At 42.7% G+C, this 12466-nt stretch overlaps 1 protein-coding gene across 2 annotated transcripts in view; it reads left to right on the top strand.

Moving 5' to 3' along the window:
- rbms3 (RNA binding motif, single stranded interacting protein) overlaps positions 1–12466 on the top strand; it is a 269538-nt gene that overhangs the window by 69410 nt on the left and 187662 nt on the right. For both annotated transcript variants that reach the window (XM_079570999.1, XM_079571000.1), the window contains exon 3: positions 8291–8349. In XM_079570999.1, the coding sequence (XP_079427125.1) occupies positions 8291–8349 (59 nt within the window). The remainder of the gene's footprint in view (positions 1–8290; positions 8350–12466) is intronic.

Here is a 12466-nt window from a genome sequence, read left to right on the forward strand (position 1 = left end):
GGGAATCCCAGCTCACGTCGAGATGGTGCCAGAGCAAAAATAGAGCACTAAAGCCAAAAAAAAAAAGGATTTATCCTATTAGCGAAATATCTGAGTGCTCCTCCCTGGACCAGCCTCACACCGGTTCCAACAAAACTCTCCTCAGAGAGCAGGAAAAGCAGGGAAATCTAATTCACAGCAAACAAAGAGGTTGTGTCCTCAAGATACAAGGGGAGACTGTGGCTGGATTACTGTCACTTCCAGCTTATTTGTGATGGAAATAAATGAAGGTTAGTTCCTTGTAACCCTTCCAAATCAGGCATGCTAGCAGCCCCGAGCCCCAAAGTAAAATCCCTCTAATGCAAGGAAAGCTACTAGAAAATGTTGCTTTGAGTATATTGTAGTTTTTTACTTTTGCAGTCCCTCATCATTTAGGTGAAACTTAAAATTACGTCTTTAAACCTCTGTTTTGGACTTTGTCAAGGCTACCTGTTAGCTAGTGTGCAACTCTAACTACAACTTCATTCTTTACAGTAAATTCAATATCCCTCGTCTCCACCATCTGTGTGTGTTGTTTCCAGTTATCTTGTATTAACTGTATTGATGTCATTATTTCTAATCTTCATCACTCCCTAACTTTAGCTCCGCCTCCTCTCATTCCATGGCTTGCTCTGTTTCCGTAGAGTTTGGGATTGAATTGATTGAACTTTATCCTTGGAATCCACCATTTTGTGGAAAACAGGCAAACATTGTCCATAGACTAACATTAATAATAATACTGTTTTATGCTTACATTGTGCCTTATAAGCCTGTGCAGCCAGTATGAACGATTACAGTTTTAATCGATTATATTGTAATTAAATTTAATAGAGTCTGCAGATCCTTAATATGTAGAAAACAGCTCATTTATATTTAGATTCATAATATATAATTATTTAAAATTGTTGTTTATGTTTTAAATATGCCTAATCTACTCTTAAAAGTAAAGCTTCAGAAAGCCGCTGGGTTCTCCTCTGAAACGCTGCGAAATTGGCCGCACATCGCACATGAAGAAGACATGGAGTGACGGACGAGATTTAGAGATTTAGCCATTTAGCCATTTCCACATTGTCTGTTTTCAAAAGCATGAATTAATCGAATTACTATGATTTATTGCCCAGTCCTACGCCACACTGTACAAATTATTCATCCATGGCATATTTGGTGGAGGTGAGCTACTATTGTAGCCACAGCCACCCCGAGATAGACCGACGGAAGTGAGGCTACCAATTTGTGCCATCGGCCTCCGACCACCATCACTCACGCAGACAAACACTCTCTCATTCATTCTGGCCTGTTGTACATGTTTTAGTAGACAGGAGAATTGGAGCATTCGGAGGAAACCTACACAGGAAACAGGGAGAACATTCAAACTCTACACAGATAAACCTTGTCCGGCTGAGGATCGAACCTGGGGTCTTCAAACTGTGAATCCCGAGCACTAACCTCTATGCCACCGTGCCACCTTTAGCTAAAAGCAGTATAGAGATGAGAGCCGTGGAACAGTTCAACAACTTTCATGTGAAAAATGTATGTTACTGTTACTGGCTGTTGCATCAAAATCATTTCCTCATTGTGGGATGAACAAAGGTTTTCTTATTTTGCCTTAAAAATCACCATTAATTATTTTTATGCAGCATAGTCCTTTTCCCAGAATATAATCCCAAGCTCTATATCTACACCAAAGACCATATCTTGCCTGTTGCATCTCATACACCTTCTTAGCATCTTATTTCCGTCATTACTTTGTTTACTTTCTTTAACAATGCCTCGCTGCTGTCACCGTCGGGCTCCGCGGTCATGACTTTGGCTCAGTGGTGGCTCGTTGACCAGATGCTCATCTCAGAGTCCACCTCCTCGGAGACGGATTTGCCCTTTTTGTTTATTCACACCAGCGCTTTTTCTGTCACCTTTCTTCAGTCTTGATACATCTAAAGTTTCTTCTAATTCCCAGTCCTAAGCCTGTTAAATATTCTAAATAGGACACGGAATCCCAGTGGGTAGCGGGCCTAAGACTGACCTCTGTCTGAACCACATAGCTTAGACAGTAATGTGCCAGCGATTGGACGTGTGATCTGCTATAAAACCGACAAGGCCAGCTGCTGCGCTTGCCTCCTCAATAGACTCACTCCAGATTTACAATGACAAGGCTACAGCATATACAGTACAATATGCACGAGCTATGCAAAAACCTGGCTTTCATCCCATCTATTTTTGTCTGTCATTTTCTTTATGCTCGCCTTTTCCTTGCACCCTGTACCCGTGTTTTATCTTTGAAGTGCTAAGAAGACATTCCGCATTCTCCTATCCTCTTGTTGTCTCTGCCACCGTGACACCTGTCTCTTGCATTACCATCAAAGAATAACAAAACGCAACACAAAGTAAGAAGGTGTAGGTTATCCACAGCGTTAGTGACACCATACTGTAGGCATTTGCGCTTTCTATTCTCCAAAGCTGTCACAAATCCTCACGGCAAGGCAGCATGGGATGACATATTGCCACATATCCCAACCTTAGAAAACACGCACTTAAGACATAATATCTTTAGCTCAAAGTGAATAGTAAATCCGTCCGTGTTGTTTGTCGCACCTGCTCCTACGCGCATACAACCCCTTGATTTGCGAATCCATACAGGGCTAATTATTTGCGCATAAAGAGCCATGCGAGAAGTGATAAATGGAAGTCATTGTTCTCTATAGTGTGGTGGAGGCTTTGCACCTGTGCCACATCTCGTGCACAGGTGCGGCAGAGGTGCTGAATGCAAGTGTTGTTTCCAAGCGAGGGGGAAGAGATGAGTGCATTCGTACAAGACCAAGGTGTGATTTTTTTTTTCCCTGTATAGCTTTCTATAGATGATTTGCAGTGAGCTCACGTTTTTTTTTTTTTTTTCTGTTGCCATTTAAGAGAAGTTTGCTGTTCTTTTCCTGCCATTGCACAAGCAGATGCTCTGAGATAAGAAGTTAATCTAAATGCACTTTTTTTTTTTTTTAGTAAATGAACGGTTTACGGCAAACTGTAGCAAACTATTATAGTATGCAACCTCACCCCAGCATTGCTACCTTTGGGCGGCACTGTGGCACAGATGCTAGCACTCTCTTCTCCCAGTAAGAAGGCCACAGATTTGATCCCCCGACCCGGTGAGGCCTTTCTGTGTTTGCATGTTCTTCCTGTGTCCATGTTTTGTTTGGATGCTCTGATTTCCCCTAGAACATGAACATTACGGTCCTCTCTAGGCCTAGCACCTTCCATGCAAGCAACATTTTTGAACCTCAGCTGTACTTTCCTGGTTAAGTTAAAGTAAAAAAGAATCAGGGCATAATGGGCAATAGATATATGCCGATTAAAGCAGGACTATGTGAATCATGCCCCTAATAACAAGTGAATTCCTCCATTTTGAGATCAATAAAGGATTATCTTATCTTAGAGGCAATAAGCGCCACTACAGGTGTCTTGCGTGTTGCGTTTTTTTACTCATTAATTGTCTGTGAGAGTAAATACTACGCTGACAGGAAAGACAAAGGGAGAGAGGGATATTGTACATCCAAATACACAATGGAGATAATTGTTTTCACTCAAACTTGGCGGTAAAAACTGCTGTGGCGCTCGCCCGCAATTAGCTTTGCCGTTAGCCTGTTAGCTTCTTCTTCGTGATTTTATAATGTGTATTGCGCCTCCGACTCGGTGCAGGGAAAGCTGCAAGTGTGGTTTTCTTGCCAGAGACACCAGGGGGAGATGAAAGACCGCCCAATCATCCCATTAACACTTGTATTACCTGGGGTTAATACAAGGGACTACTACAAAAAGGTTTTTTTAAATAGTAAAACGACTATATGATATTTCTGATGATGCTGCTATGGCAATCTCTCAAGAAAAAGCGAAATTGAAAAGTGGGTTTGAAGCATGTATCTTTTTCACATGGTGTAAGGAACTGTGCCGATGCTTGCCAACTTTTCACTGTCCAAATAGAGGGCCTTGCACGTCCGCACACACCCACCCACACTTGTATCAGTCCAGGACGCCCTATGGAGCTGGCTGGTCCCTGTTCAACACTTGGGTGGTCTGTCCATCCTCCAGCTCCACGGTGACGGGCTGTATTCCTGCTCCTCTCCCGCAGCTGCCCACACGCTCCGAAGAGCCACTTCAATCTGCAGGCAGAAATGTAATCGCCGTGCAACACTTCATCCGGCGCAACTCTATAAATGCGGGGTGTCACTCGCTAGCTTTTACTCGGCTTTCGGACTTATCATTTTCTCTGACAGCTGTCAATGGGGCGACATGTTTTACACCCGCCTCGATTTGTCCAATTTCCGAGCCTTAAACATCTCCCAAAGTCGACTATTTTTTTTTCCTCGCCGCTTTATACATGGCGTATCGGTTTATTCTGGTTGATCTGACATTGCATCAGAAAATGATTGCTGTGGGATTGCTATTAGAGGAGGAGGAGGAAATAAGTACAGCGATGGGGGAACGGAGAGGCTATGGCTGAGGGAGATTTGTGTGCGGAGAAGGCGAGGGCCAGTGGAGTTGCAGATAAGAGGCTGCGAAGAGAGTGATTGAAATAGGATTAGCGCGGACAGGCCACAGCGGCGCAGTGTGGAACCTGCTGCTGCCACATCAAAGCCCCGTGCAGCTGGCCCAGAGCAGGCGCATGAACACGCACACATCACAACACCACAATATGTCTTTGTTATGGACGCCCTCACCTTCCGCTTTCATCCGGGTGGACTGCGGATAGCACGCGCTCATGAGCCATCCTTAACGCTTAATGAGGCAAGCGCTGATGAGTTGGCTCCCAAACGCTACTGTCCTCGCCTTCCCCAGAGTGCAAACAAACTTTTAATGACAACTTCTCTCCTAATTTGTGCCAAAAGGCAGGCTTTTAACAGTCTCCAAGTCCAGACGCATAAACGATTTTTGCAGTTCACAAATATGGTAATTAACAATCCCAAAGAATGATTTTGAAATTACATGAAGACTTATACTGTTTTGGTTGTTGTTGTTTTTCTGCAGAAAATGACATAAACAGTGAAGGGAATATGGTTTTGATCATGACATTGAGGATGTTATAATGTCACACTTTACAACTGAAATGAATAATCACAGTTTAATTTATTATCAGAGTAAGATGGCTTTTAAAGAGCTAAAAAGAAAAGTAGTTACACGACAGTGAAGTGAGTGAGCACTGTAGAAAGGTTCTTGAATAGTTACGAGGCCTTCGTGATGACCTTCTCAATTCATGAGGAAATTGTTATTCTCTTTAAGAATATTATCTACTAAAAATGTGTCGTAAGTTTAAAGCTTGATCATTTATGCTTCCAATCGTTGAACCTAGAAATCACACTCATTCCTTTTTAAGATTATCCTTGATAAGGGAAGGTCAACTAGATAAATAAAACATTTTAAGAGTTGATATTGTGCACCTGCTCAAGAATTTGATCTACAACCTTTTCACTGAGCAGCAGTGCAAATCATTCTGCTATTGTGCACCTTATTGTTGTCAATAACCTACGAGTTTAAGCATTTACAAATACGTCAAAACCCCGGAGGGTAGATGAACTTTGAGGGTAGAGAATAGTTGTATATCACCTCAACAAAAGATCGCTTTGTGCCCTATAGCAACATAATAAGGAATACTGAAACGGCTGATTGCACATTGCTTCTCTTTGTACAATTTCCCCTCAGTTTGTGCCTAAAAACGGAAGCACTGCTGTTCCCCCAATCTCTCGCTGCACGCCTCTGATCAGACCAGCACTTACCACCCCTCCAGTACTCGTGTTTGAGTGCGTCTCAGTGTGATCAAACACTGGCCCTCTTCTGTTGCCGTAGATTATGGATGCCTATAGCTGGAGAGGCCTGTTTATCTGCAGCAGCGAGAGAGACAATTCGCTGATTGGTGTGTGGCTTTTTGTAGGCAGTATCTCCGTAAATGTGTGCGGGCTGGTAGTTTTCCTCTCTGGAGCTCATCAGTTCATATCCTCCACCCACCCCACCGCAGCGTGCAGTAAATAGAGTCTCCGCCACTCGTTGAGAAATGGCACAATTATCCCCCACTGCTGAAATATGGGTCGGGATGCACCACTGCTTCTCCCTTATGTGTGGATTGGCTTTTATATGTGTGTGTGCGACTGTGCGTGTGTGCCGATGAGCAAAGCAAGCTTTCAGTTGCTTCAGGATCATGTCACTCTATTTAGTCCTATGTTGATGTGTGATACTAAAAAAGATATTTTTTTGCCCTTATACTTCAAACAAATTACATACTGGCTGATGAGCTGTACGTTTCTGTATCATGGGAACTTATAACAGACCAACATTTTTATCTTCGATGAAGGTTCTTGAGTCTGTACTCTGTAGTCTAAGTGTAGGATGTTTCATCTCACATCCAAAAGGCTTCGTCAGCAACACTAAAATTTCAGCTCAGCCCATGGAGTACATAAAGACCACTTGGCAAGGTTACTCTCACCTGTGGGTAAACACCTTTGTAGTTATAAGTCTCAACGACCCAACTCTCACCAGAGTTTCAATCTGAACGAATCTACTCTCAGCTGATCACTGCCTATTACCTGCTTATTGATCTGTCCTGGGCTGAGTTTCAGCGTCATCAGCATATGCATTAGCATACGCATTAGCATGAGCATTAGCATGACAGAGCCCCCCAGGCCTGGGGTGCAGGAGGCTGCTGTACACAGGCGACATGTTAAAAAATAAAACAATGATTATCTTTAAAAAAATTCAAAAAGTACATTCAGTTATGTTTTGCTGAAATTTTCTGCCAGTTTTACCCATTTTTGGTGCAAAAGTTGCCCGTTTTCTACAATTGCCGCATTTATACAAATTTCCCATAAATGATGAATACATAGATTACTTGGCTGTGTGATAGTTTAAAGTATTGTATGTGACTTCTGACTGCATAAACCTTGGTGTGGGATTGTCTGTCTATCAATGAAATGTTATTTTGTGTTTTTTCAAATGTGTTTTTATTGCAACTATGCAAAGAGGGAGAACATGAAATAACACATTCCTAACGCGTATTTAACACCCCCAATTCTTCACGGGGAAGCACATTTTTTTCACAACTCTATGGGAGCAACACACTGAGGTCTAATGCTCACAAATTTGATAAGGTAAACCATAAATGAATTTGTGTAATTCTTCACCAATAGCAAAGTGAAGTACAGTCTGTGTGCTCATAATTAAAAGAGGTCTCAAATCCATCTGAATGAACTGTACTACGACTGTAAGTGTGCAAGCTCTTCACCCATATTCACACATACAAACATGCTGCACAGACAGTATTGGTGGGCAAACAGAGCGGGGCGATTTAGCTGAGACAAGCACGCTGAATTACTCACTGTCGTTCAAACATGGTCACTCTGTTCACGGGAATTAATAAGGCACTCTGCATGCACAACACCTGTCAGCTTAACCAGCCGTACTCAACAGGGGAGTTTTCTGTTTAAGCGCAGGGCTATCGTTAAAAAGCACCATATTGCCTCCTTGTCGTGAGCCGTGTCTCGCCATGTTCTGCAGCCCAGATATGACCATGACAAAACTGTCCTCTTACCTTAACGCCAGATCTTTCTAAAAATGTATGACTCAACACCATGATGCTGTTGCTGCCAAAGCAATATATAAAGGTTGAAAATGAACATTTCAACCTTCGCTGCCCACATTGGGTCCTGAGTGAAAAAAAGAAAATTGAAAAAAGGAACAGAAACAGAAAACTTTTGTTGCTGGTTCATATTTGTTCGCCTCTACTAAACTGTATCCATCCGCATCTACACAGATCTTTAATGCGCTTTGCCATCAGCAGTAATTAATCATATTTTAACATTTTCACAGTCTCTTAATCGGCACTGAAACTCAGCTTTAACCTGTGGCCCGCTGCCCGTGTCCTGCCTTTAGACCTTTATAAAATGCTCAGTGAGCCTGGGAAATGTCAGAGGGGCACACTTTGGTTTGAAGTCAAGCTTGCACATAATGTTATTAACCTCAAGTGCTTTCAACGTCCAGTGGGCTCGACATTTGGGCCACTCTGCAAATTGTTGGTTGCAACTAAATGGCATAGAATAGGGAAAAAAAGCATCTTCTCAACTCTACTGCACTGTAATTTTAGGTAAACTCTCGCCATTTAAAGAAGACACAAGCTACTTTGGCTATTTGAGCTTTTAACTATATTTGCAATGTTGTTTCCTCTTGCCTGGAGCAGTATTTAAATTCAGTTGCGCAGCTTTGAGTAATCTTTGTTCATTCTTCTTTCTTTTTTTTGTTACAGGTATGGGAAAATAGTGTCAACTAAAGCCATCCTGGACAAGAACACCAACCAGTGCAAAGGTGAGTGATGGGCTCCGTCGTTTAGCTGTAGCTGTTTGTCGACCTGCAGCCATTGTCTTGTCATTAGAGCGGCAGCAAAAGCCAAGCGGTTTAGACATTGGCAGACAAAGCTCAGTGCAGTAAATCAGAGCGAAATGCGTCTCGGAAAGCTCTGGGCACAGAAGCGGCATCGGGTGCTGCCCTGCGCCACGTCACCCTCCTGCCCATCTGTTGATTTCACGTCATGTCATTGTCAATTTTGTTGTAAGTTTGGTTGTTGTTGCTGATTATTTTTCTCTCATCACACCAATGACAATGTTGTACTTTATTCTACAGTTTTCCTCTACAGAAGTGATTTATTTTCTTTTTTTCTGTGATATTACTAAAAGTGGGAGTACCATTGTGCACAATTTTGGTTCATGACAATTCTTCACTTTTTGAGATAAAGTACATTTAAAGGGGCTAGATGCAAGTTGGTCATTTTATACTCACTACTGCCACCTCAGGTCTTACACGGAACAGCAGGTTCTATATTAAGTTAGTGCATGACGGCACTTCGGACCCGAATGAACAACTTTTTGAGTGACAGTGCAGGATTTTAGAGGCAGTTGTGGTGAACAGGTCTGGGCTCATTCTACACATTAGGAAATTGCTTGAACATGTAGGGGGAGGAAAATACCTAATTTTAACATTTTTAAACTCCCTATAGTCCCTTTAAAGCAGTACTAAGTAACTTGTTAACCTTAATAAATCCTTTCCGTAGTCCCTCTGGGGGTAATACAAGTGGTAATGGGATGATTGGGGGGTCTTTCAACTTCCCCTGGTGTCTCTGGCCAGAAAACCACACTTGCAGCTTTCCCTGCACCGGGTCAGAGGCGCAATACACACAAATGAAATCAAGAAGAAGCTAACAGGCTAACGGGCAAAGCTAACTGTGGACTAGCGCCACTTAAACAGTATTTACAGCCAAGTTTGAGTGAAGAAATTATCTCCATTGTGTAATTGGATGTACAATATCCTTCTCTCCCTTTGTCTTTTCTGTCAGCGTAGTATTTACTCTCACGGACAATTAATGAGTAAAAAAACGCAACATGCTATGACTTCTGGCCTCTAGAGGAAGGAGTTACTTAGTTCTGCTTTAAGCCAACCTAGGGAGACTAAGATTATGTACTGACCATTGAGATAAAGAATATTTTTCTTGGCTATGGACTGAGACTCTGGACGACAGAATGCTGCTTGTTCCCACAGACTTGGAATGTGTCCCATTGTTTCCCATATTGCACAAATTGGCAAATGGGAGAAATTGTATTTTGGGGCGAAAAACTGCAGATGTCCCTGAAGGCGTGCCATTGCCTAGTTGGAATTGTGACACGTTTTTCGATTGTTTTTCCCATAATATTTCTTTACAATGTCAAATATCAGAACATTGAATTTGTTACCAACTTCCCCCTGATACTGGCATAAAGGATTATCTTCTATGTGTCTTAATAATATAAGTCATATACAGCACATTGTCAGTGGAGCACTCAGGCAATAACATGCACAAATCTCCTATTGTTAAGGTGCTTTTGTTTTACTTTTTATCTCCTGTTTGGCATCTTCCTATCTTTTCTATTCAACCCCTCCTTTGCTGCAGCTGCCTCTCCTGGCTGCGAACACATGTAGGGCTTTATGCCGCGTTCAGATGCTCTGAAATGAGACAGTGAAGGGGGTGGGAAAGATTTGTGCGCTGTTTGGCCCGAGGTGGCTGGCAGTGTCTGTTTAAGAGCTATTCAAGTTCCATCAATACTTTTAATTGCTTTCTGAGGCTTCCCAGGCTCTGAGCTGTGGCCTCTCAAGGTGAAGCTGCCTTTTTAACCTGGAGTTCATCCTGCCAGGCATGCTCTTAGGTCAAACCCCTCTGCCTTTTGGAGTGGGGAAGAGGGCCTGATTATCCTGGCAGTCCCTTACTGTGGGTGTCCTCGTTTAAAAGTCCAGATCGGCTCAAGTCCAAAGAAGGGATGTGTCCACAGGTTAGAAGCCGTGCAGGGGTTGACTCCGGGAGACTGAGACAGACTGCACAAGGTAAAAAGAAGGGAAGGGATATGATGCACCTTGTGATACATCTCTGAATTATTATATAAACTTCTATCTTTATTTTATTTTATTGAGTTAGCAGCATTTTACAATAGAGAAGGAATGTATATGTAGCAAAATCACCACTTTAAAACTTGTTGTAGTATTTATAGTGTGAGTAATCCAGCAGTGGTGGTGCTGGTTGTCTGTCCTAATCATAAATAAAGAAGGATGTGTCAGAAAGGGCAGTTGGCCGAAATTACAACTAACAAATATGGGAAATCAATACACGCTGGGAGGCAGATGATTTTCTGTGTCAATTTTGAAATAAAAACAACCCCCTCTGCTTGTGTGCACCTCAAAATGTGATCTTGCAGAGGAATTTTCAGTGTAATAGTTTATGTACTCAGACCCCACACTTTTTACCAATTGGAGATGAGCATTTTAATGATGTGCCTCCAGTGAAATAGTGAATTCATAAAATTGTCTGAAACATTCCTTGGCTTTCGCTCTGTGTTCACATCCAGCTGACCTGCGTCATGCTCAGCACAGGCTTAGCTCTGTGTTGTTTGGGAGACCATATTTCCCATAAGTCATTGTGCTGGAATGCAGCGCTGAGCAGTGCCAAAAAGCAAATATAAGCAGAAGTATTTTACGAGTGGAAAGGATGGGCCCGGTCCGCACCCAGAGAGAAGTGCAAGATGGATGGACAGGCAGAGGAGAGGCGAGAGAGGAACACGAGAAACTGCACGCATGAATCATTCTGTGCAGCGGCCATTTTGGCTCGACTTGTGAAGAGTGCAGTTTTCACCAAGAATTTAATATGCTACAAGTTAATCAGGCCACAGTCCAAGTGCACTTTAGTATTACAGTTATAGTAGTATCATCGCTTCCTTGAGCTTTGTATTGATTATGAATGATCGTACAGCATGTCCCTTTGTACTCATAACTACTCATAACTTGCTGCTCTCCTAAGTCAGCTACGAAGTGAAACACTTCACTCGTGTAGCGATTCTGTTTCTCCGCCAGACTTTTTGTATTGACCAGTAAAGTTACACATCTTTGAATGCTGAAATGTACACTATATGTCAGTCAGGTGTCAGAGTGTAGGATTTACCATCAGATAATATGAAGAAAGATGCGTGAGATGTGATGGATAGTGTGTGGGAGGTGGAGCGTTTTGGCAAGTACTGGCCATGCATTACTGAATGTGATGTCCAACATAAACACACCTACGCACATGTACATCCATTTACTGTACTTACACAAGTGCCGTTTGGAGGAAAAATAGTTCCTTTCTATCATATTGTGAGGAACTTGTAGCAAATATGAAATCTTGGAATCTTGGAAGTAACAGCATGTAGCATAGGATTATTTGTATTTTGCAGTAAAAAGCAAATTGAAGAGATATAGCAAAATGTGACAGAGAAAGATCCTGTTTCTTCCTGTAGCACCCTACTTTTTGGCTTCTTGCCTTGAAGCCTGCACTGGCATTGACCCTGTTCAAGTGAGTCGGGATTCTCTGGTAAGCAACAGCCTGCTGAAGTCAACCACGAGGCACTGATGCAATATTCTGTGTTCATTTGATTTTGGAACTGGCGCAAGGTATATTCCGGGCTTTTACTGTAAGCATAGAAATGTGTTTAAGCTCACAAATACTCTGCCCACACACTCTCAATGCTTGGCTGTTCCCCACTCGTATCTATACGTCTCTCTCCCTATAGAAATCCCTGTAAGAGTCACCAGCGTTGCACATCACTGTCCTCTCCCACGCACTCCCAACACAAAGGGCACAGGGAGACTAATCATAGCCCCAGATGCCCTCCCCATCCGTCAGCCCGAAGGTGTGCTAAAGCTCCGGCAGCGCAGTGGTCATGCTGATCTATCCATCCTCTTCCTCACATCACAGCGGGCCTGTCTGACGCTGACGGCTGCTCCTCTTCATGCCAAAACCAGGCACACAAAAAAAAAGAAACTCTAGCACTGACTCATTCTTCCTCACCGTACTGTCAGTAAGCTCCCGGGCGCACATACTTCAAGACTTGAAAAGGTACACAAGCAACGCATACAAACTGTGCATTCA

Source organism: Gobius niger, assembly GCF_951799975.1.
Source record: "Gobius niger genome assembly, chromosome: 14".
NCBI lineage: Eukaryota > Metazoa > Chordata > Actinopteri > Gobiiformes > Gobiidae > Gobius > Gobius niger.